This window comes from Vanacampus margaritifer, chromosome 8 (assembly GCF_051991255.1).
Source record: "Vanacampus margaritifer isolate UIUO_Vmar chromosome 8, RoL_Vmar_1.0, whole genome shotgun sequence".
NCBI lineage: Eukaryota > Metazoa > Chordata > Actinopteri > Syngnathiformes > Syngnathidae > Vanacampus > Vanacampus margaritifer.
Genome location: NC_135439.1, coordinates 1749948 through 1775680, shown reverse-complemented (window position 1 = coordinate 1775680; position 25733 = coordinate 1749948). Strand labels below are relative to the sequence as shown.

The 25733-nt window shown below is 43.7% G+C and overlaps 1 protein-coding gene across 2 annotated transcripts in view; it reads right to left on the bottom strand.

Annotated features, from left to right (window-relative positions):
* The window catches only part of flnba (filamin B a), a 43136-nt gene that overhangs the window by 2743 nt on the left and 14660 nt on the right, over positions 1-25733 (bottom strand). The window contains exons 11-45 of one of the 2 annotated variants that reach the window (XM_077572295.1): positions 24781-24907; positions 24274-24410; positions 24000-24193; positions 23622-23735; positions 22609-22752; positions 20960-21083; positions 19225-19385; positions 18879-18969; positions 18658-18812; positions 17782-17899; positions 17621-17700; positions 17266-17451; positions 16853-17167; positions 16669-16771; positions 15735-15935; positions 15494-15667; positions 15245-15407; positions 14995-15155; positions 12888-13179; positions 12549-12702; positions 12111-12300; positions 11016-11263; positions 10745-10828; positions 10273-10375; positions 8752-8892; positions 8139-8267; positions 7170-7343; positions 6355-6717; positions 5203-5355; positions 4924-5046; positions 2896-3162; positions 1547-1684; positions 1358-1473; positions 1123-1255; positions 872-1045 (exon numbers count right to left, since the gene is read on the bottom strand). In XM_077572295.1, coding sequence (XP_077428421.1) covers positions 872-1045; positions 1123-1255; positions 1358-1473; positions 1547-1684; positions 2896-3162; positions 4924-5046; positions 5203-5355; positions 6355-6717; positions 7170-7343; positions 8139-8267; positions 8752-8892; positions 10273-10375; positions 10745-10828; positions 11016-11263; positions 12111-12300; positions 12549-12702; positions 12888-13179; positions 14995-15155; positions 15245-15407; positions 15494-15667; positions 15735-15935; positions 16669-16771; positions 16853-17167; positions 17266-17451; positions 17621-17700; positions 17782-17899; positions 18658-18812; positions 18879-18969; positions 19225-19385; positions 20960-21083; positions 22609-22752; positions 23622-23735; positions 24000-24193; positions 24274-24410; positions 24781-24907 — 5730 coding nt within the window. Of the gene's footprint in view, positions 1-871; positions 1046-1122; positions 1285-1357; positions 1474-1546; positions 1685-2895; positions 3163-4923; positions 5047-5202; positions 5356-6354; positions 6718-7169; positions 7344-8138; positions 8268-8751; positions 8893-10272; positions 10376-10744; positions 10829-11015; positions 11264-12110; positions 12301-12548; positions 12703-12887; positions 13180-14994; positions 15156-15244; positions 15408-15493; positions 15668-15734; positions 15936-16668; positions 16772-16852; positions 17168-17265; positions 17452-17620; positions 17701-17781; positions 17900-18657; positions 18813-18878; positions 18970-19224; positions 19386-20959; positions 21084-22608; positions 22753-23621; positions 23736-23999; positions 24194-24273; positions 24411-24780; positions 24908-25733 lie in introns of those variants that run through there. The other variant, XM_077572296.1, reaches the window with a different exon arrangement.

Sequence of the window (25733 nt, the reverse complement as noted above, 5' to 3'; positions counted from 1 at the left end):
CTGCTGCCTAACTTGTGCTGGAATCAATGTTTCTGTTGCTTATCTTGTGTGTGTCGCTGTATGACTTTGGTTGACCGTTTTTCGACAAGATTAGCCTTCCTGATGCGGCACACGCCTTTTTGATTCATTCGTGGGAACAGCTGTAGACCAACACAAGCCATTTGCACAAAAGGCAACGGCAGGTAGCACTTCCCTACCTGTGCTCAAAATGTTTTTATCCTAGGAAAACAAACATCCCCCAAAAAAGACACACACAAAAAAAATCAACTTAATTTCCAGAATTTTTTTTTTTAAAAATCTAGATTTTTTTTAATGGTCTCTTGAAAGAACTCAACTTTTTATCCAACAAAAAAATTAATTTTGTTGATTCTGGATTTGTAAAATTATTTCATGAAAAACCTTTTCTCCAGAAAAGCATTTTCTCAATTGTAGGAAAAAGTATTGGGGAAAAAATATATATTTTTTATCCTAGACTCTATTGGGGGAAAAAATATTGAAAAGAAAAATAATTCTAGATTTATCCCAAATTGAAACATAATCTAGAAAAATATACTTCTATAAACTGGACTATTTATCAGGGGGTCGAAAACTTCATATTGCATTTTTTTCTCATTTAAAATTTAATAAAACTTTCTAATCCTGAAAATCCTCATTTTAAAAAAATCTCCAAAAATTCATATAAAAAAAAAAAAAATTCTATATACAAAAGTATCTAAAATTATCTCTTAAAAAAACACAAAATACAACTATCTAGGAAATGTACATCTGGTAAATGTAAAACCTTTTATTTCTTGACAAAGTATGACTGGATTTTCTTGACAAATCCGGATTTTTTTTCTCTTGGGAAATGGCAATTGGAAGTTGAAAAAACCTGTGGTGCCTCTCTCCAGCCCGGCACCGTACGCCGAGACCAGTCCGGGATCTCCGGCCTGTTGGGGCAACCCGACCATGACGCTGAAGGAAGTGACGCGGCCCTGGGGGCCAAACTTGACGTCCACCGTGTGGAGGCCTCGCTCGCGGGGGATGAAGCGGACCGAGTACTTGTCTGGGATGGAGGGAAAGTCAAGTTACTGAGGATGATTGTTGAGACCGACACACACACACACACACACATTCACGCACCTTTTTCCAGGTGTGTGACGGCACACTCCTCCTGAGCTCCAGAGGGGCTGGTGAGCTTGGCCTCCGGTTTTCCTTTGGCCCCTTCCATTGACACGTCGAAGGAGGTCGGCTGATTCTCCTTCAGACCTGCTTTCTGTAAACATATTTGATGTATTTTTATGTCTAATTATATTTTTTAATATATGCTTTTATCAAAAACTTTTGTTTGTCAAAACCATGTGAGATGGCGGCTCACCTGAAGTCCGGTGACGATCATGCGCTGGCTGTCGTAGGTGGGGGCCTCCACAGGGACCAGGTAGGGACTATCGGGGATGTGCTGATCATTGAACTTGACGGCAATTTCGTAGTCGCCTGGAGGATGACGTCAGCGTCACACACATACACCAACAGCGGAGGCCATCAACAAGTTTTTTTTCTTCTCTACCAGGCTCCTGCGCCACAAAAGAGACGCCACAGGATCCGTCTTTGCGGTCGTCGAAGGAGATCTCGGCCCTGCTGGGACCCTCCACGGCCACAGACAAGCCCCCGGCGCCGGCCTCTCTGGTCCAGATACTGAACTCGGCTGCAGATGGAATGAAATGAGTCAGAGAGGCTTCTTGGAAAACACGTCTACCAAATTTCAGAATTAGGGCCAATTGGCCGATTATTTTCCCCTTAAAACGTTATCGAAGAAAACCGAAGTTTCCGACGCTGTGAAAGTTTCCTGAATGCACCATTTTACTTGCGTAATAGTACGTAGCGTGTTATATTCTGTTGTCCCCAAGCGTACTGTAAGATGTTTAATTAATGACACCGCAGTTGGAGTTAGCTGTAAAACTAAACAAACGACGTCAAGAATTACATCCACTGTATATTTAAATACAAAACATGCTTTGTTTTTAAAACATCGCTACCCTAGTGCTAATGCTAAAAGTAAAGTGAGGATCCCATTCAAATGCTAACAGGAAGTTAGCATCGACTTCGGGAGTTGTTCTTCCTTCAAAAAACGAATATCTACACACAAATCTTCTGGCAACACATAACCACAGGTAAAATAACACTATGAAAAGGCACAAATTCTTCCCAATGTGTGAAAAACGAGTTATTTCAATAGAATTCAAGCGCAACTTTCTTCTGTACTCACTTTTAGTGTGTACGCCATGGATGCACGGCACCACACTGCCCCCAGGAGGACAAAACGCACAGGAACAGTTAGTATTTGTTCTTACTTTTTTTCCATTTCCTTTAAATTATTTTATTTCCCCTGAAAATGCAAGGATGCAAACATCCAATGATTTTTGTTGTTATCTTAACACACTTTTCCACATGACATGCCACGAAATACAATCCTCGAGGTCGCAGGTTAGCCCAGTATGTCCCAAGACTTGTGAAAATAACAAGATGTATAGAAGAAAAGGTTCATGCTTTACAACAGTTGTTAACAAGTGTGGTTTTATTATTGATACATAACCTTGTATACTTCATGAAATTTGTTGATAAGGTCATACTATGGACTTGTCATTCAAAGCAGAGATTCTTAATAGCGAAAGTTTGCGCGTAAGTGACACCCATTGAAAAGGAACTGGAGAGCGGGGGTCATTTTATGAATTATATATTTTTTTAAATAATCGTCAATCTGTGTTTCGGCCTCAAAAAATGCTTATCGAAATGCTTATCGGTCGCCCTATTCATGATGCTCAGTCAAACTGGCTTTGGGGGCTCAATTATTTGAAACAGTTTCTTTTCAAACATGGGTAACTTCAGAAATGAGGTTATTTGTCTGTGTATGCGTACCTGGTTCTCCCACATACGCTTTCTCCAGTCCCGGACCTCCGGCTTTGACCTTGGCGGCGCCACCCTCGCCCAGCGGCCCCACGGTGAACTGGAAGGGGCTCCCCGGCACGTGGGCGCCCCGGTACCTGACGCTCACCCGGTGCACGCCCATCTCGGTGGGCACGAACTGCACGCAGTAGGTGTCGTTGCCCGCGGCAACCAGCTGGGCGGGCCGAGTGGCGCCCGACGGGCACGTGACCTCGGACGTGACATCGCACATGTCCAGGGCTGCACAAGACATTTGTATTTCAAACAGTTTACGTTGGTTTCTTACATATACAGTAATCAATTCTATGTTAGGGATTTAAATGTGTAAAAAATTAAAATGTGTAAAAAATCATCCAAATAAAATCAAACAAATATTTTCGTTTGGATGATTCTTTCAATATACAAGTCAAAAAAATAATTCTGATAAAAATTAAAGAAAATAAATTAAGAAAATTACTGTGGCAAATTGGCAACATATTCATACATTTATATAAGATACATATGAACAATTATAAGAATAAATAAAAATAAAAATACATATAATAATAATCATTAAGGAATTGTGCATGTAAATCATTTTTCGTTAGAAAAAATACATGTAACAAAGACAATAAAAATGAAAATATGATTTAGAATTTTATTTCGCTCAAGATGGTTTACTTTTTTTTTATCTAATCTGGTTATAAATGTTCTAAATTTACCACATTTACACAACAAATGCAAATATCTGCATTTGTAACATATTTAACATTATTCAAAAGGTCGAAAAAGTGTCAATAACTCAGAGCAGACTGTTAAAAAATATTGGCTGCAAACCTCGGCCATTTTCCCATCAGAGGAAACCGCGGAAGCGAGAAGAAGCAGAAGAAGAAGAAGAGATGCGAGAAAGGAACGAACGAGACAAGGTCAGGAAGAAGCGGCTCGCTGGAGGAAGAACGTGATCATGACCACGACGACCACGACGAAGAGGCCAGGGAGGAAAACGGTGGAGGACAGGATAGCACAAGAGGAGAAATCGGGAAGAGGAGAAGGAAAGTTGGGAAGGAAAGAAGAACTTTAAGACAGTGATCATTTGACGGCTTTTTTTTTTTTACTGTATTTTTTTCTTACATTAAGTAAACATACTTTTTTCAAAATATCCGAATTGGGACATTTATTTGCACTTTTAAGCATATCACAAGGCGCAAAATGAACTGACTTTTTTTTAATATATACAGAAACTAAATTTGGTGAAATTTAATGAGTTGAGTTTTACATAAATAAAATATCTTTTTTATTTTATTACACAAAAATACTTACCGGTTATAGTGTGGTGTTTCACGTTTCATGGTTTATTTTGACAAAAATATTTGACCATTTTTAACTTATTCACTGGCAGCCATTTTGACTGAAGCAACTCCCTTCGCTCCCGGCTGTTTTACTGGATTTTGACCCACAGAATATTGTGTTCTATTGCTATGCAAACATGGAACCTACCAAAAGAAAGATTGAGGAAATAAAAGTTGATTTCTAGCTGTTTCCGTTTCGTAGCAATTAGCATTAGAATGTAGCAAAGTTTTATTATTATTCACAAATCTGTTTAGAACAGTGGGGAAATCAGCTTGTTTGCAACGTGGCCCTGGTTGATCTCTTATACTTTGCTGCCACCTATTGGCCGTTTTTTTGTAATAACTAACATTGCTTTAATCCACCTCTTCAGACAGAGGCTGAAGGCTATGCTCCAGCGTAAAATATTAAAATAGAACGTATTTATATATTTTTGGGAGTTCAAAAATTACATTCTGTATATATATATATATATTTTACACTTTGTTTCATAAAAATAAAATTGTTAACAAAAAACATAAATAAGCTACATGCCTTTTCTTCTAACATTTTGTCCCATTTGTTGTTTTTTTACACAAAGCAGAATTATTTTTTTTTAAACAGTTTTTTTTTTCTTTTTACATAATTGCAGTGCGTACTATTTGCGGTTTTATCGTGATTCTTTTTTCAGGTCACCTGGTATCTTGAGGCTGAGGTCACAAACGCTGCCCACGCCAGCAACAGGCGCCGCCCTCTGTTTGCGTGTGATGCTCTCCCGGATGCGACCTTCACCCGTCACCTGCACCGTGAACGGACTTCCTGTCCGACACACAAACCAAAAAGGTTCAGTTCCGTGAATGGTGAATCATGATTTAAAGAAACATGCAATGGATCTAGTAGTCAGCCCTGTGGGACTCCACCTCCATGACACTTAAAAAAATATATATATTCAAGTGGTGTTCATGTTCTTCGTACCTGTGATGTGTTTTTCAGAGAAGCGAATGGAGACGATGTAGTTTCCAGGCTCGGTGGGGCAATAAGACACGTGGCATGTCCCGTCCTCTATGTCCTCCGTCAGGATGTCCACCTTACTCGGACCCTCGATGGCCAGAGCCAGCCCACCGTAACCTGACGCAATATGAAGACGCCAATATTACATCCACCAAGGCATGATTCTATTGCCCCTAAACTGCATATGTGTAAAAAAAAAAAAGAATGTCTCAACATCGGTATGCAGATGTCAAGATCCACAATTGTCACCTTCGACTGATGGATGCGGTGTTGCTGTGTGAAAGCAGCGATAGTCTGCATGTCAGGTTCTGTGTCAAAGGCACAGGCTAGCAAACGCTACCGTTAATTGGCTCTCTGTGCTTGGAGCTGTTACAAATGATGTCATCTAATTTGCTGATTTGTTGGATGCTGTGCTGCTGTATAAAAGCGCACAAACTTGTGTTAAAGGCACAGACAGATATGTGCTTGTGTCTGTTATGGCTCTGATGTATCAGCTCTCAAAGCAGTTACAAATGGTAGCCAATTATCTTGATTGTGGGATGCTGTGCAAAAACGACCCCGCCTTTGCTGGGTTCTGTGTAAAAGGCACAGGTGGACAAATGCCCACGCTACTATTACAGCTTTGATGCGTCAGATATCTTTAGCCAAAACAGTTTACATTGTCTAATGATCTTGATTGCAGGATGCTGTGTGAAAGTTTACAGTTGTTGCAATACTGGGTTCTGTGTGAAAGTCACAGGCAGATCAATGCTAGCTCTATTGTTCAAGAGATCTGATGCATGAGAGAGATGACAGATGATCTTCTATCAATAAACTGCATTGCGGGATGCTGTGTTGCTGTATGAAACTGCCCACAGTTGCTGCAAGTGGATAAATGCTCGATCTACTCTTATGGTGCTGATCAGTTTCTTCTTTTTTTGTTTTTTACCGGGACTTCTGTGTGAAAGAGGCTTAAGCTGTAACGCATGTGGGATGATATTTGTGTTAAATAATAATGCATTTGCTGGGTTCTGCGTCAAAAGCGCCAAATGTATAAATGCCTATTATGACTGCAGCACTGTAGCCGGATCTCCGTATGAAAGAGGCGACACTCTGCCCGGGCGGCGGTCCGCTTACCGGCCTCGCGCGTGTCCACCACGAAGCTGGCGTCGGTGAAGGTGGTCCCTTGCACGAGCCCGTCGCCGTGCGCCCTGACGCGGCCGGCGTCTCCGATCTCGGACTGGACGATCATGATGGCGATGGGGCTGTTGGCCACGTGGCGTCCGTTCTTGGTGATGCTGACGCGATGCTCGCCCACCTCGCGGGGGATGAAGGAGATGCCCACGTGGTTGTTGGCCATCCTCTTGAGCAAGCAGGGCTCCTCGCGGCCCGACGGCGCCGCGATGCTGGCGCTGAGGAGACTCAGGTCCGTCTCGTTGATGTTCAGGAAGAAGTCGGCCGCCGAGCCCAGCTTCACCTGAGAGCGCCGCTGCTTGTCCTCTGCGGTGCATGAAAATCAGATTTGGACTGGAAAAAAAGTATATTTATGTTTCCATTTTGCAGCAATTAACATTAAAATAAAGTTAAGTTTTCATCATTATTTACAAATCTGTTGAAAACGGTGGAGAAAAGAGCTTTTTCGCAACATGGCCCTGGCTAATCTCTTATACTCTGCCACCTGCTGGACGTTATTTTGGAATAACTGCCATTGCTTTAAGTGACCTTTTCCGGCCAGAGGCTGCATCAAAGCCTTCTGTATGCTCTAGCATGAAAAAAAAAACCATTAAAAAAAAAACGTACAAATATGTTTTTGGGACCATGGCAATATTTTTGGGGCGCAAATGAGTTAAGTGATTATTGCAGTTCCGTACACACAAATTCACCGACAATTCTACCTTGACTTATGAGTATTTTTTTTTTTTTACTGTAATCTTCCGTAGGCGGGTACCGACCCGTGATCCTGGCGGTGAACGGGCTGCCGGCAATGTGGTGGTTGTTGTACTTGACCAGGATGTTGTAGTCTCCCGGGAGCGTGGGCAAGTAGGTGACGCTGCACGTGCCGTCCTTGTTGTCCACGCAGCTGATCTCCGCCTTGGACGGACCCTCGATGGCCAAGTCCAGACCACCTGGACGCATGCAGAGCAACAATGTCACAGCGTTATCAGCAAAAGAAAACAAACACGACTGGAAGAAATGTGAAATGGTTCTAGTACTCAGCCCTGTGGGACACCAGATACTTTAACACGTTTACTTGATGATTATAAAAACAATTAGGGATGTTCAATACCACTTTTTTTTTTAGAACAATACCGATACTCAAATCGTCAGTACAGATTAATACTATTAATACTTATGATACATAAAATTTCCCAAAAAGAACAATGAAAGATCATTTTAAAACATGATGCTGTTTAGTTTGTGATGTTTAATAATGAATAAATTAATGCTTTTAATTTGGAAGGCTGCTCTGTATTTACGTTTCCTGTTTCCCGTTCTTTACATATATAATAAAGTATGTATAAGCTCTATAATTAGCGTCTGTGAGGACCGCAAACGGCACCGTTCTATTTTTAGCATCACAGCTTGAAGACGTTAACAAGGCAATTGCGGGCCCGGCAAACGTAAACGAGGCAATTAAACACGGCAAAGTTACGTGAGCTACAAACATATATAACACACATTGAACCACGGGTTTAGGTGGTATTACTCACAACAAGAGTACTTACTTATCCTCAGTAACGCACGCCGAAATGGGAGTAATGAAATGAAGAAGTGTTACCTCATACGGAGACACACGGGAAACAAACGAGACGGAACAAAACCTTCGTTCTCTCCAGTCTTTCTGGTATCTGCCCCACACCGATACCCGGTGTCGGTACTCGCCCACCCCTACAAACAAATCCTGATTTGTGATCTCGTACCTTCAGCCGCGTCTTCTGTGTTGACGGTGAACGCCGCCGTCTTACTGGCCACGCCGCAGCTGAGGCCCGGACCGTAGGCCGTCACGCTGGGACTGCTGGAGCGGTTCACGTAGAACTGGAGAGGAGATTCTGCAAAATTGTCACCACAAAAATGTGAATACGCAAATGATTGAGTTTAAAACAAAGAACAATCCCGTGACTAATCGAGTATTGGCTCCGAACAGTTGAATTTGCAAATGCTGATTCACATATAATTGTTACATTGACGAAAAGTGATGCTATTTATTAGCCTGTCTGTGACTTTTGACATCGTTTGTTAGCATTGCCTTAGGCAAAGCCATGTGGTTGTTTAAAATTGCGCAACATGTATCTCTTTGTTTATGTATATATTTTGTCAGTAAACTTCAACTGGGAGTGGCAAGAAAATAAACTGACTTTTTTTATGAAGAATTATAGCATATAAAAATAAAACTATATAGTGGATCTGGAGTGATTTCTTCCTTCTGCACACCAGATGTTTGTTCCCGAAATCTCAAGGTTTGTGTGAGTGTGACTAATGGCCGGTTAATTAGGGACAGCTTGCCCAAAAGAGTTCAAGGTTCCATTTCCATACCTGGAATGTGCGCCCCGTTGTGCTTGATGTGCATCTCGTGCAGGCCCACCTCGGTGGGGGAGTACTGCACTGTCACCGTCCCGTCCGTGTTGTCCGTGATCAGCGGCTGGGCGGACTTTCCCGACGGCATCAGAACCTCACCTGAAAGAGAATTGATTGGCTTAAAAACAACGTCGACAGGCCTGGAACCGCCCCTTCTCAAAAACCAATGTCAGTCCCGCAGGGTCAAGACTGTCCATTTTGTTTTTGGGACAATTTTTCCTGGAACAATGCCAGCTAAATAATTTAAATATTCCAACATTTTCAAATCCAAAACGTTGTCTTTCCTGAATGTTTTTATTTGAAAATAGTTTGACTTTTGCTTTATACTTAAATACATAAAATGCATCAATTTTAAATCCTTTCATCAAGATTGTACTTTTTAAAATTATTTATATAATGTTGCAAACATATATTAACTCTTTGACTGCCAGACGTTTTCAGAAAAAGGATGCCGTGGGTGCAGGCCGATTTAGGCATTTTGACTGATCTTTCAAGGTCCACAGAAAATTATGTGTTTGGACTTTGGAAACACACATACTACCAAATGAAAGATTGAACTCTCATCTTTCATCAGAAAAAAAAGTTTGTTTCTACCTTATTCCGTTTTTCAGTAATCAACAATAGAAAATGGTTAGTTTCACCTCTGTTTTGAAACAAACGTCTTTTAACGTCTTTGGCACTCCTCCATAGGATTTTACTAAACGTTATTTAACGTTTTTGGCAGTCAAAGAGTTAAAATATATATATTTATATATATATATAAATAATTAAAGTTGACTTTTTTTTAAACAAAAAATAGCTTCATTTTTATTCAATTTTACACTTATTTTAATTATGAAGAAATGTTAAAAAAAAACATGTGCTTGCCGAACAAACAATTTGTCGAGAAAGGACTTGTTGATCTAAATGTTGTGTGTATGAGTAGCGCGGCGCATTCGTTTGTGCCCACTGAGCGATGACGGCGACGAGACCGCTTGCCAGTTGCGGCGGGCAAAAGCCAAACGATCCCGATGCGCTCATTTGTAAAAGGAATCAACAAACCACTAAATGACTTCCAAACGCATTTCCCTTTTTGTCCGGACGAGATGGGAAAGAAACACATTGAAGGCATTTTCTCTTGCTTTCAACTTGGCCTAAACAAGGTCATCCTTCATCGCAACTTCCTGCGATGCAAACTTCCAGCGTTCTGCTGACTGATTATGACCAAACATTTCAAACAGATGTTTTCCACTTTTGCAGCCGCTGGGGAGAAGAAAACACAATATCGCCTGTTCTTCATTTGCAGAGGATGCGTTTGCTGTCGGCAAGAATTTGAGCTGGGTGTGCGCGTTTTGCTGCTTCTTAAGACTTTTTATAACCCCCCCCCCCCACACACACACACACACACTTATGAATGGCCTGGCTTATCCCATTTAATAAAAAAATAATAATTTCAACCTTGAGCCAACACTTGAGGGTAAATATGTGCACGTGTCTCACCCGTGACATGCCCTCCCCTCTTGAAGGAGAAAGGAATGACCATGTGGAAGGGTTTGAACCCGCCGCCGCCGCCGATGCCGTTACCGAAGTCTTCCGACGTCACCTGAGGGGGGAGGGAGCAGTGAATGTCACTCAACAAATACAGCAATCTCATTGGCTGGCGTTAAAAAAGCCACAGTCCCGCCCACTCCGCGGCATCATGGGAAGTGTCAGGCCCGACTCGCAGCCACAGCGCATGCGCAGACACACTCACGCGTACATAAATGAGTTAGCAACTATCACCATGGCAACCAGGCGGACAAGCAAGCTGGATTCCCATTGGCTGGTAGTGTGGCCAAATAGTCATCATTCCCACTTTACAAGGATGTGTGTTTTTGTCTTTCTGAGTCTGGCCCTTTTTTTCGATTCGAGTGGTACACATTGTGAAAATTTCTGTGTGTGTGTGTGTGTGTGTGTGTGTGTGTGTGTGTACCCAGGGCTGAAAGCCAACTCCTGGTGGGGCAGCTTGTCGTTGGATTGACGTCAATTCTTGCATGGCGGGGACCTCATTGGTCGCCTAAGGACACCACAGGAAGGTTTGAAAAGCCGACACCCAACTTTGTTTTTCTGCCTTAACAGGCTACAGTAGTAAATCTTACAAATTTTGTAAAAAAAAATAAAAAGACTTGAGCGTAGTATTAGCGTATTAAAAATGCAACACTGCCCCCCGCAGGCCCGGAGTGTAATACAGCGGCTCTACATACCTTGACTTTGAAGGGGCTGCCGGGAATGTTTTCCCCACCGAAACGCACGTACATGACGTAGTCGCCGGGCTCCAGAAGCGTGCAGAAAACGTCAAAGGTTCCGTCATGGTTGTCGGTCACCTGAGCGTCGGCCTCACTGCCGTTGGGCTGCACCACCACGCTGTTCACCTTGCCATTGCCCGCACCCTTGGCGTTGACCGGGAGGAACAGCTCCCGATCCGGCTCCCCGCTGGGGCCCACTTTGGGCCCTGATGGACACAATACATTTTGCACATTTTTAGGAATACTGACAAAGATTTTTTTAAGAAAACATTTTTTAAATGTTATTGTTTTTTTTCAGTGGAGGCAACATTGGCAGCTACGATAGGAAACTAATGTTGACGCTAACTTCGGAAGCTAACGTCAGGATCCAACATTGGTCGTCCTTAGCCAAATGTAAGATGTAACATTGGAAGTCTAAACTAATGTTAGAAGTGATGTTGAGAGCTGACTTTGTGAAATATCATTGAAAGCTAACTTTGGAGAGAATGTTGGAAGCTATTGGTAAGTTTACTTAATAAGCTAATGTTCAAGCAAACGTCGGAAGTTCATGTTGGTCTTTGTTAGCACCAAAATGTGGATGCTAACGTATGAAGCTAACTGAAAGAACATTGGAAGCTAAACTTCGGAAGCTAAAGTTGATGGGAGATGAAGTTGAAACTAACATTGGAAGGAAGCCAACTTTAGAGGTAAAGTTGAATAAGTTTACACGTTAGAGAAGAAGCTAACTTTGGAATCGAAAGCTGGACGCTAAGACTGGAGACAAAAGTTGGAAGGAAACCTTGGAAGCTATTGTTGAAACTAACGTTGGAGACTCTAGCTCTCTTTAACAGTAATGTTAGCCAAGTTGAGATGATAATGCTAAAAATAACATAGCATTAACAAACATTGTAACTTAAAGCCAACGTTGGACGCTAACAACAGAAGCTAAGCAAGTTTGGTCTTGGGTACGGACTCTATTTAAGAGGCTAGCACATAAAGAAAAATCACAGTAGTACCGGTAAGCTTCTCAAGATGGCGCAAAGAGGTGAAGGTAAAAATGTGGTCGTGACGCACCAGTTGTGGTGCACTTGCTGGCGTCTCCTGTCACCACCGCCTGGACTCTGTAAGGCGAGGCCATGATGTCGTCGCCACCGTATTTGACCACGATGGTGTAGCGACCCGCGCGGTCGGGTACGTACGACACCGTGTATGTGCCGTCTCTGTTGTCATGGATACTGGGCAGCTTGGGTTTGCCGTCCTGGTCCTGAGGCGGGACAGAAGATGGGAACTCATAGCATAGAAATATACACATGTATTTGGGGGGGAAAACTACCAAGTCTGTTGCCTAAAAGGGTTGCAGTAGAAATGCAAAAAAAGTAGCTGCAGTTTGAGTCAGACACAAAAGTGAGACTCCAGCATTCCCCGTTCGTCATCACTCGGCCAAGCTTATTTGCTGCCTAAACGGGCTGTGTTCCGCCTAAGAGGTTCCAATCCAGTGTGTGAAATACTGACAGTGATGAGCACGCTCAGTTGTCTCTCTTCCGCGTGCTTGGTGTCGATGTTGAACTCCACAGGAAAGCTGGCGAGGACTTTGCTGGTCAGCCCGGGGCCACTGGCTCGTACTTTACTGGCGTTGTGGGTTGGAAGCACCCGAACACGGAACGGACTCAACGGGAAAGAGAACACAAAAAAGTGAACTTGCCTTTCCAGCTACAACATTCATGCACAGGAAGTGACGGGAAGCAAGCGGATCTCAAAACTTTTAACACAGCAAGACTCCCGCACGACCACAAGGCCAAATGTGCCTGCTGCCTCAACGGGCTGCGTTACAAATGCAGTACCGCTCAATACCTTTTGGGGACGTCCTCTTCAGCGTATTGTACGGCCACCGAGTATGTGCCCTCCACGGAGGGCGTGTAGGACACCGTATGGGTGCCGTCCCCATTGTCCATCACCTCCACAGGCTCCGACAAGCCTTTGGGTCCGCCCACAGTGACGGCGAGCGGTGCCAAGCCTGCGCTACTGCAGTCCACCGTGAACACCTGCGGGACGTTGGCGCGGATCCCGGGGGCCACCCCCGGGCCGTACACCTTCACATTACTGGGGTCTACAAGGACCTCTACTGGAACCTTGAAGGGACTTCCTGGAACCCAAAACAGAAAAAAAAAAAGCATTGATTTTGAGGTATTTGAGTCTTTACCCTTTCCTTTTAGTCTGTTGCCTTAACGGGCTGCAGTAAGGAACTTGGAGCAGAACGTAAACACTGGGAAAGCCTGACCGTTTTTGGAATTCACCAGCACAGGGACCAACTAATTCTCTGATGGTGAAATGTATTTAATTAAAACTAGGTATGTCAAAATTTGTGCATTCATTTCATTTTAGCTTATTCAAAGTTCCTTTGACGCCACTATTTTTATTTATTGCGCGATTAATGGCCGCCCCTTACTTGGAAAGCCTGTACTGCGGGAATTCGAGTTGCAACGCAGCCATGTCCACATAAAAATTTTGCAGGAATAAATATAATAATAATGCATTTATTTGTGGAGACTGGGGTCAAGTTGTATTTTACAGTTTTAAAAATGTGCAGAATTTCACAAGTTACTTCATGTTAAAGATTTAGATAGCTCTTAATATGAAAAGAAAAATGCTGTCACCAATGTCTTACAAATGCAATTATGCCATCTAGTAGCAGAAAAATGACCTCAACACAAATCATTATCACAACGTTTTGGTTTTACAGTCCAGCACATCTTTTTCATTTTAACTAGAGCTGTCAAACAATTCTTTATTTTTTTCAGATTAGTCAAATCTTAGAATTTTGATTAATCTCCAAGAAGAAGAAGAAGAAAAAAAATTTGATTAATCAAGATTAATCGCTTAATTAAAAAGGCTTTTTTTTTAATCAACTTTTTTTGCCTGGCGAATTTAAAAATAACCTGTTGTGTGTAATTTTTTGGGCATTTAATGTTATGAGGACATCTTCCAGAAAAAATATGCACTGCACACGCTCATCCTCTTTTTCTAATCAGTTAATTACTTGCAGAATTTAAAATGAAATAAAAAATGACCCCAATAGTTTGACATGAACAAATATTCTGAATGTTATACGCAAATTTATTAAATGCTTTACTTTAAAGCACTCAAACACAACCTGTGCTACCTTAAAAGCAACCATCCGCTGTCAGTTAAAGGATCATCTGCGCTCAAAATTAACAGTGTGATTAATCTGTGTTAATACATGATTAATGCGATCATTTTTGGGATTAATTAATTAAAGATTTAACTTTGACAGCACAAATTTTAACTCAATTTTATGAATTATGAAATTACTGTATCAATGACTAAAAGATGCAGCCATATTTGTTTTGTTTTTTTTCACTTTTATGTTAACAAGAGTATTAAACTTCAAAAATATATTTTATTGCAAATTTAGAATATACAAAATTTGCGATTAATCTTGAGTTAACTATTGAAGTCATGCGATTAATCACGAATAACATTTTTAAATCGCCTGACAAACCCCGATTAAAACCCTAAACAAGGTGAGAGGACAAAGTTCGGTGTCAGACGATTGTCAGAAACCACCCGCAGAGGGTTTATAGGATTCTGGCCCAACAAGTCTGTTGCCAAAACAGGCTTCAGTAGGGAGAGAAACAAAGGAAGTGTAAACTGTGGCGCGTGACCATTTTTTGCAAGAGCGCAAAGGAATCAGGCCTGACAAGTTTGCTGTCTAAAGGGGAAGCAGTTCAAACTGAAAAAGTCAACCAAACGAGGAAAGACCGCTTTTAGCAACAATCGGAGCGAGAAAGGCAGAATTGTCTACGTGGTTCTGACCGGACAAGTCAGCTGCCTAAACGGGAGCAATAGAAAATGAAACAAAGTAGACAGGTAGAGACAAAAGTTTGGTGCAAATTATTCCGAACAAACAGGCTGCAAGTAGAAATTGAAACTTTCTCACCGGGAATGTGCTCTCCTCCGTAGAGGATGTTGACGTCGTAGAGGCCTGGCGTGAAGGGGATGTAATCCACACTGCAGCTGCCATCTTTGTTGTCTTTGCACGCCATCTTGGACTCGGACGGACCCTCGACGGTGATGCCCAGACCACCAGTGCCTGCCCCCCTATCGTAGCAGTTTTGTTAGAACAAGACGGGCGACACACACACACACACACACACACAAGCACACCGTGGGCTTGTAAGACCCTCTACCTGGTAACGATGTTGAAGGAGTTGGTCTTGTCAGTCAGGCCCTTCTTGAGCCCCGGCCCCGTCGCCACCACCCTGCTAGGGTCGCAACCGTCAGACACAAAAACCTGGGCTGGGCTCCTTAGAACCGGCGTGTCTTCGTAGAGAACCTGGATACTGTGCTCGCCTGAAAGATGAAGAACATTCCACGTGCAAAGCATTTAGGGATGACTAGTCTGCTGCCTAAACGGGCTGCAGCAGAAAGTGTATTACCGTTCTCAAATGGCGTGTACTCGATGCTGTACGTCCCATCGTTCTTGTCTTTGACCAGGCAGTCTGTGACGGCACCGGACGGGTTCCTGATCTCCGCTTTCACGCGGTTTCCACCCTGCCGGCTCAGGGGACGAGCGTCCACCAAAAATGCGGTGGTGGCTTCTCTGAAGACGCCTGCCATGAAGACGAGGGGGGAAGTTACGATCGAAGCAAGACGTCAGCGAAGGGGACAATTGTGTACCTTTTCCGTCCACTCCACGTCCAGACACTTTGACTTTGGAGACGTCGATGGCTGGGACCACCATCACATTGGCAGGGAAACCGGGAACGGCCTTGCCATCGTACTTGAGCAGCAGGGTGTACATACCCGACGTCAGAGGAACGTAGGTGACTGTGTACGTTCCGTCTTTGTTGTCCATCACTTCGGTCTTTGCTTTCACACCTGGAACAAATGGTCAAGGAACAAGTTAAATAGTTTTTTTCTTTCAAACTAAAAAGAGGATTCAGGCACGTTAATGCTAACGCCTTAATGGGCTGAAGCAAAAATTGGAAAAAGTAAACAGATGTTTGATATATGGTCAAGTTTAAAAAAAACAGCAGCACGAACAAAGGATTCAAGTTTTAACGGGCCAGCTACCTAAACAGGTTGTGGTAGACATTGAAAAAAAAGAAAGCATGCCTAAATGGGCTGCCGTAGACATAAAACAAAAAGCAAACCAAGAGAGCCACATTTGAAGGACGGGCACTTTTGAAAACCAAAAAGTAGCAAGCACAAATGATTGAGGCCCAACTAGCCTGCCGCCTAGACGGGTTGCAGTAGAAATTCAACAATGTAAATAAGGAGAGCGCAAAGTTTGGTGCATGGCCGTGTTTCTATGTACGCAAAGGACTCAGGTCCACCATTTTAGAAACTGCCTAAACGGGGTGACCATTTTAGAAACAAGTGGCAGTCACAAAGAATTTAGGATAAGTCTGTAGCCTAAAGGGGCTGTACTAGAATCACAAACAAAAAGTTAACAAGCATGTATGGTAATTAGAGACAACACACAAACCCTTCAGACCCGATATCTGTTGCCTAAATGGGGTACGGTAGAATTTTTAACAAAAGGGAAACCCTAGGGAGGGGAACAGAGAATTGAGTTTGTTTTCTAGGTGTCAAAAAGCATTTTGCGAACCTGCGGGTGCAGAAGCAGAAGACGGGTCTGGAACGGCCTCCAGACTGAGTTGACCGTGTCCAGCCCGAGAGCAGTCAACATTGAGCACGCTGGCCTCTCCCACCTGTGTACACAAAAGCCATCTTGACCTCGGGAAAGACATCCCTTCCACACTCATTCAGATCCGTCTAGTCGAGGCTCTCACCTTGGCCTTGTTCAGGCCCGACCCGGTGGCCACCACCTTGCTAGGATCAAAAGGCATCTGGATGTCCGCTCGGAAGGGCGAGCCTGGGATGTGGACCTCCTCGAACTGGATGTTGACCAGATATTCTCCGGGTTCCGTGGGCAGGTAGGAGACGGAACAGGTCCCGTCCCCGTTGTCCGAGCACTCGATCTTGGCCTCCGTGGGTCCCTCCACCGTCAGACCCAAACCGCCTGTGCCGGCCCCTTTGGTGTCGATGGTGAACTCGGCCTGGTTCCCCACAAAGCCTCCCTTCAGACCCGGACCGTGGGCCTTCACCTGGATGGGAATGGAGGATGTCAACAACTCCTGTCTACCAGACTATGGAATTAAAAATGGCCACTGAAAGGTGGAAGAAAACAGACGGCGGTTGGTACCTTGCTGGGATCCGGGGGCAGCAGGCCCTCCACGGGGAAGGGGCTCCCGGCGATGGGGTGTCCGTCGTAGGACACGTTGACTGCGTACACGCCCTCTTCCGTGGGGGTGTAACGCACCCGACACACCTCGGAGTTTCCGGGCTGCGGCTCCACTTTGCAAGGCACAGCCCGCTGGCTGGGACTCAGCTAAGAGGCAAAGGGTCAAGGGTCAAGGCACAACAAAGACAACTGACTATCATATCAGGAAAGGCATTATAATGTCACTGAAATGATGACATTTACAGAAATTGCATTTATAGTTGACAAGTTTACTTGTCACGAACAATTTGCTGTCCATAACCCGCGTGACACTCACCACCTCAACCTCCAGGCGTCCTTGACCACCCGCTCCCTTCGTGTTCACCAGGAAGTGCTGCTCTTGGCCCACCTCCACACCTAACATACACATTTTTTTTTTTTTTTACATATCTGGTGCTGAAATGATTAATTTTCATTTTTTTATTGAAGGTGTCTTACGTCCGTCCAAATTGTCCACAGCCACATTATTAAGGTCCAGAGGTTCCGCCACACCCACCGCAAAGGGGCTCTTTGCGACGGGGTCACCGCCGAACGTCACCGCGATGCTCATCGGGCCCTGCGCACATGTCCATATCCATCCAGGAGAAATTAGAGGTGTCAAAAATGTGTGCGTTAATTTTGAGTTAATTGAATGTTCCTTTAACGGCACAATTTTTATTTTTTTTTTACGCGCGATTAATGACCGCCCCTTACTTGGAAAGCAGGTACGGTCCCGTCACAATGCAGCAGACACGTCCACGTCAAAATTTAGCAGTAATAAATTTAATAATGCACAAAAACACTGAGCTGTCACCAATGTCTTACATATGCAATTATGCCATCTAGTGGCAGAAAAAAAAGACCAACACAAATCAATATGACACTTTTTTACAGTACAGAATTTATTTATTTTATTTTTTTTTATTTATTTATTTTTTTTTTAAGTCTACTGTTTGTCTGTCCGTCCATCCCTCCGTTTTAAAATGTATTATTAAATTACTGTATTAATGAATAAAAGATGCAGCCATATTTGTATTACTTTAACATTTTTTTCACTTTTATGTTAACAAGAGTATGAAGAAAACCTAGAAAAAAAATCATTTTTATTGTACGTTTAAAACAGATATCAAATTTGCGATTAATCATGAGTTAACTATTGAAGTCCTGCGATTAATTACGATAAAAAAATAATAAAATGATCGCCTGACACCTTAACTAGAAATATATTCAGAAATTTTTCCTCGAATAACATTTACTTTTGGCACACGGCGGCTGTCCAAGGGACAAAATGACACACTTATGTTATTTATAAGCGTGTGTGTGCGTGTATATTACCGCTGCGACTGGCGTGTACTTGACGGTGTGCGAGTAGTCGTAGTTGTCAATGATGTCAAAATGGTCGACAGGAGACGAGAAGGCAACATCCAGCGGCGCTTTTCCTGCTCCTTTTGTCAGCACCGTGAAGTGAGTCGGTATTCCGCTTTCCACGCCTGCGCACGGCAACAGCACATGAGCATCCCGACAGGAAGTGATGTCATCGCATCAATCCGGCCTACCCGTGCAAGCCAATCCGGGACCCTCGGCTTTGACCTTGGCTGCATCGTGGGAGGGATCCACGTTCACCACGAAAGGACTTTGGGGAACTTCCTGCGTGGAATCACACGCGCAACATGTCATGGGACCAGTTAAGGCACATTTGGGCATAAAGTGGGTAGAAAAAGTGTACACACCCCTGTTCAAATGCAAATTCAATACTTGAAAGATGGCAATAAAATGTATTTTACACTAAATAGCCACAATATAATAACTGAATGAGAGTCCGCAATTGAATCGTAAATAGTTTTCACATTTTAATATTCCACAATCTATTGAGTGGCCCCAAAAAAACCTCTCTTTCTGTACCTTGTCAGTGAAGATGACTTTGACGGTGAGCTGTCCTGCGGCGGGCGCGATGTACTTGACGGTGAACGTGTCGTTGGCGTTGGGGATGATGTCAAAGTCCACGTCGGCTTCTCGGTCTCCCACCATGTTGCCGTGACACTTGATGCCCACGCTGACGTCACCTGAGCAAATGCATAAACCCCAAAAACAATTTGTAGGGGCCCTGCGGGGGGCGCCGTCGAGTCCGCCTTAATGTCGGGAAAGGCTTGGCCGAAAAGGCGTTCCTGGCGAGAGCCGCCTGGCTCGTCAAGTCACGGCGAAAGGAATTGCGACTATGACAGGAATGGCGATGAGCGGTGGCGTCTGATAACAGAAAACGAGTCCAACGGGGAGACAAAACGCTACCTGGAAAAGACGGCAAGTTTCCCGCCTTTTTTCATCCTGGCTTTTCTGGATAAACGGCATTCACGGGGAGACGGGGGAGACGGGGGTGGGGCGGTGGTTAGACTCAAAGAAGATTTTTGGAGCGGTGGGGCTCCAATGGGGGCTGTTCCCATCCACCCATCAAGATGTGAAGCCCTTGGAGCCCTTCTTTTGTCATTAACTCATTCACTGCCATTGACGGCTATAGACGTCAAAAATTCATTTGGACTATTTCTATTAGTTGAACATTTTTTTCCACTTTTGTTAACAAGAGCATGAAAACCTATATATATATATATATTTTAGAAATACAGATATAAAATGAGTGATTAATCGTGAGTTAACTATTGAAGTCATGCGATTAATTACAATTAAAAATTGTAATCGCCTGACGCGACTTAAAGATTATAAAAAATTCGGGGCGTCAGGCGACACTAGTTAACTCACAATTAATCACACATTTTATATATGTTCTAAATGAACAATTTAAAAAAAAAAAAAGGTTTTCATACTCTTGTTAACAAAAGTATAATTTTTTTTAAAAACTAATAGAAATAGTTCAAATGATTTTCTACGTTTATAGCCATCAATGGCAGTGAATGAATTAAAAAAAAGAAGAAGAAAAGATAAAAAAAATTGGGGCGTCAGGTGATTAAAATTTTTATCCTAATTAATCACATGACTTTACTACAATAAAAAAAAATCGAGCTTTTCACACTCTTTTTAACAAAAGAGGGGGAAAATGTTAAACGAATAGAAATAGTTTAAATGAATTTTTGACGTCTATAGCCGACAATGGCAGTGAATGAGTTAAGTGCGACATAAACTAATAATAATAAATTACTTATTAAGCAACATTATATATAGAGAGATTTATATCTATTTTTTTTAGAGCGGGAATATTAATTATATTAATATTCCGAGAAAAAAATGTATGAGAAAAAAAAACTAGCTATAATCTGGACGAGGTACTGGCTTTTGTCCATCAAATTTATGACTTTATAAAGTGGCAAATTTCTGAGTTTTTTCTCTCTGAATATTAACCCCCCCCCTCTAAGATTTTATATATATATATATATATATATGGCCCTAACACGCCGTCATTCACGATCAGGATCGTTATCAGTCTTCTGCAAAGCTTGCTGATTAGCTGATCATTAGACTCAGCTGTGCTGCAGGAGGGAAACAGACTGGATAGGGGCTCTCGAGGACCCAACTTGAGCACCCCTGATCAAAGTCATAACAAAAGCGCAGCGCTACCTGTGTGTGTGTGTGTGTGTGTGTGTGTGTGTGTGTGTGTGTGTGTGTGTGTGTGTGTGTGCGCGCACATTACCATCTCCGGCGCTGGAGCAGTCGATGGTGAAATGCGTGGGCTCGTTGGCTTTAAGTCCCGCCCTCTCCACTCCCGGACCGAACACTTTGACTTCGCTCGGGTGGCTGCCTTTGCCCACGTTCACCTACAAACAGCAACAAACACTTTGGAGTTGCCGTTCAAAAAGGTTGCGTTGATTTGATTCTTGTGTGACTTCATTTGCGCCCTTAAAATGATGACACCAATCACAAAAGGGAAAGCTTTGATTTCAGACCGCCCCTGAAGGCATCACTTGACTGAATTAGAAGGATCAATAAGGGATGGAAACGTACAGACGGTAACGCGTGATTAGTGTGGATCAATTTCATAATCATTTTGTGTTTTCAGTCTAAAAAAAAAAAAACTAAACTTTTTTTTGTTTTTTAAAAAAAAGACATGCCACAATTCATGTTCAAGGCAGTTTATTTTTTACAATTTCCTTTCCATAGTAAATAAAATTATTATACAATTTTTCCTGGTATAAGATTATAAACAATTAAGAAAATTCTGGAATACAACATATCTACAGATTTATACTTTAGTGGACACATCTCGACTTTGTTCTTCAGTCATTTATTAACTCGGTTAAGAATTGCTGCCGTCTTCCCTGCTGCACCTTGAAATGCAATCATAACCTGAAATTCACTTCCTGTATCAAGTTGACGGGCCTCGTTCGGTCTTCTGCATCGAGAAGGCTTTGTTCGCGTCGGAAAATGTTTACAGGAACATGTCGGCAAACCTACCGTGAGGATGCGTTCACAGGCGTCGAGTGACTCGTCTTCAGTTTAAGCTTACAGTCTTTTTCAAACGTGTTCACAAGTGTTGCTCATTTGATTTTGTCAAATATGTTTACAAGCATTTAATTTCAAGATCAGTTTCAGTCCATTATTCATTTTAAGGGATTTCTGGCCTCATGTTCAACACTGGTGTCCCTCAAGGCTCAATCCTAGAACCCCGTTTAAAAGAAAGTTGCAGCCCGTCAAGCTTATTTTGAGGGAGAAGCAACAATGACATCACATCTTGTCCACCTTAAATCGTCATACAGTGGTGCCTTGAGATAAGAGTGACCTGGTATGACTTTTTCAAGGTCATTGAGGCCATTTTTTGCCTTGCAAGCAAAAACTGTGGATAGTAGAAATTTGAAACAAAACAAAAACTGTTTAACGCCACTCCCTGTTGTACGTTGACAGTCCAAATTCATGGAAAACAAAGAATTAAGAATCCACTTAGTTTAATCCTAACAAACAATGTGAAATGCCATCGGTGGGCTAGCAATTAGCATCTATCTGTCAGTGTGTAATACCGTGTGTTTCAATAAAGTCAAATAGTGTAGAGGGCGATTTTTCGTAATAAAAACGATATTATAAAAAAAGTTGCCCATTTTTGGGCCGACGGACAGATTAATTGTATCCCCATTCATTTCAATGGCGAAAGATGATTTGAACGAACGAAACGCGTCTCTCAAGGCATCCCTGCAGCACATTTTTGGGAGTTGCAATTTGTGTTCCCGATTACGCCGGCACTAAAAACCGTCGGCGCCCCTCGGTGGAAGTGATGATAATGACGGCTTTCTTAGCTTTTGCCTTGTTTCCCGAGGGCTCTCCCGCCGCCGGCGAGGGGCCGCTGCTTACCCTGAAGGGGCTCCCGGGGACACTGACTCCTCCCCAGGCCACGGCCAGCGTGTGCTTGAGGGCCGAGGCGGGCGTGTAGGAGCACGAGTACTGGCCCTCGCCGCTGCTGCGCACCTTCACCTCCACGGGGAGACCGTCGGTATCCTGCGGGAGGAACAAGAGGATGACGTGCAGTTGGGAGGCCACGCCGGCAGGGGGCGCTACGATGGCGGCAGGGTGCTGCAGTGTCCAGTTCACGCAAAATGTCCAACCTTCCTGTTATTTATCAATCACGCTATCTACACAACCATCCGTCCATTTACCAACATATCCATTTATCCGTCATCATCCATCAACCATCCATCTATTTATACATCCGTCCACCCATTTTCTATCCATCCGTTCGTCGCACCGTCCATCTTTCCATCCATCCGATCATCCGTCCATCCATTCATTACCATCCGTCCATCCATTCAGCCATCCATCCATTCATTCATTCATTACCGTACGTTTGTCCGTCCATCTTTCCATTTGTCCATCCATCCATTTACTGTCCGTCCAGCCTTCCATCCATCCGTCCATCCATCCATCCAACTACCCTCTGTCCATCCATCTACCATCCATCCATTCATTTATCATCTACCGTCCGTCCATCTATCCATTTATCGAGCATCCGTCCATCTAGCCATTTACCTACCATCCATCCATCTACCGTCCGTCCGTCCATCCATCCATCTACCTTCGTCTATCAACCAATTCAGCCATCTACCGTCCATCCATCCATCTAAAGTCTGTCCGTTCATCATCCATCCATCCATCCACTGTCTGTCCGTCTATGTACCCACCTTTCGTCTGTCCATCCATCCATCAACCGCCCATTCATCCATCCATCCATCCACCATCCGTCCAACCTCTCCATCCATCGATCTACCATACCTCGGTCTATCCATCCATCTACCGTCTGTTAGTCCATCCCTTCATCTACCATCCGTCCAGCCATCTCCTGTCTGTCAATCCATCCATCCATCCAATACCTGCGCCATGATCTTGAGTGGTCCGTTGCCGGCATCCTTTGCGTTGACGGTGAACTCAGTGGGCTGGTGTATCAGGCAGCCGCTCTTCTCCAGCCCGGGCCCGAACGCTTGGACCTGTCAGGGATGAGATGTCAATCACATATCAGTGGGCGGAGCTTGTGTATCTTTCACAACCTTTATGGAGCCAGGGCGCATATTGTCACACCACCAATCAAATATATCAAAAAGACCGTAGAAGTAGTATTTATTTATCCGTCTGTCACAATAGGTCACTGGCATAGATAGATGAACATCAGTCATTATTTGTAGTGAATCCTCATTTTAACGAGCAGGATGTGGGCACAGCGCTGTGTACGGGGCAATCGCAGGCCCGCTGACCTTGTCGGGGTGGTTGCTAAGGCGATCGGGCAGGATGTAGGCCATGAAGGGGCTGAGCTCGATGTCGTCGTCGTCGCAGGTGACGTGGACGGCGTACTCGCCCGGCTCGGTGGGCCAGTAGCGCACGTCGCACGAGCCGTCGTTCTGGTCCTCGCACTCGATCTTGGCTTGGGACGGGCCCTCGATGGCGAAACCTGAGCGCCGCGCGCGCACCGGACATTTCCATTTCATCGCACTTGACCTTCTCTTGTTTGTTCACTCGATCTGGACTCACCCAGAACACCGACGTCGCTGCCCACGGACTCCACCACAAAGATGGCAGCTTTAGACACGACGCCCCCTTCCAGACCGGGACCCCACGCCCGGATCTGTTGTTGTTCCGCTTCCGGGCCCACGCCGACTTCAAAGGGGCTGATGAGAAACACAACCGCATGTTTCACACGCAGGATAATTTCAGCAACGAACCAGGCCTCCTTTGCTGGGTTATGTGTGAAAGGCACAGGTGCATTAAAGTCTGTTTTTGTGGACGCCTGAAGCCATCAGCATATTTAAAACCACAGCAGGTTTTTCCTGCCAGCTCGGATTAATTAACGAGCGCTTCCCCTTGGAGCCCTTTTGGGGGTTGCACCAAAGAATCCATTTTCACGCTTAAACAACTCAACAGGTGCCTTCAATTAAAATGGGAGATTTCACTGAAAACACACTTGTACAAACTATAACACGAGCACTTTTTTCACGCACCTCCAACACACATGCAGATACAAACACACTCACAGCTCACCTCTTGGGGATATGCTGCCCCCCCCAGGCGATTGAGACGGTGTATTTGCCCGTGCTGATCGGGTGATACTCGAAGGCGTACATTTTGTCCTGACTGGAGATCTGCTTGACGCTCACCTCGCTACCCTCTGAAACACAGCACATTATTTTGCCGTGTGGCAAAAGCAGAGAACGTGCATACCAACAACAACTAACTGGAACAAGTCAGGTCAAATTGGACATTTGCAGTACACCACTTACGATAAATGCTGCCAGCAATCGCAATGTGAGCAATTATGTGTCATTAAAACGGAGTTGGGCTAAGACACAACAGGATTGTGACATGACAGACAATTTTGCTGAAAGATTATCCTGAGTGATTATTTGTGGTGTGGTGTGTTAAGAGTGATTTCCCCTCCATGATCTGCTGGGAAAACAATTGGAGCTGACAATCGTCAATGTTAAAGATGTCGCAATATGTACGACGGCAAATTCTGTATGGTGTGCCGTGTTGATCATCTGCAGTACACCACTTACGATAAATGCTGCCAGCAATCGCAATGTGAGCAATTATGTGTCATTAAAACGGAGTTGGGCTAAGACGCAACAGGATTGTGACATGACAGACAATTTCGCTGAAAGATTATCCTGAGTGATTATTTGTGGTGTGGTGTGTTAAGAGTGATTTTCCCTCCATGAACTGCCGGAAAAACGATTGGAGCTGACAATCGTTAATGTTAAAGATGTCGCAATATGTACGACGGAAAATTCTGTATGGTGTGCCGTGTTGATCATTTGCAGTACACCACTTACGATAAATGCTGCCAGCAATCGCAATGTGAGCAATTATGTGTCATTAAAACGGAGTTGGGCTAAGACACAACATGATTGTGACATGACAGCCAATTTCGCTGAAAGATTATCCTGAGTGATTATTTGTGGTGTGGTGTGTTAAGAGTGATTTTCCCTCCATGA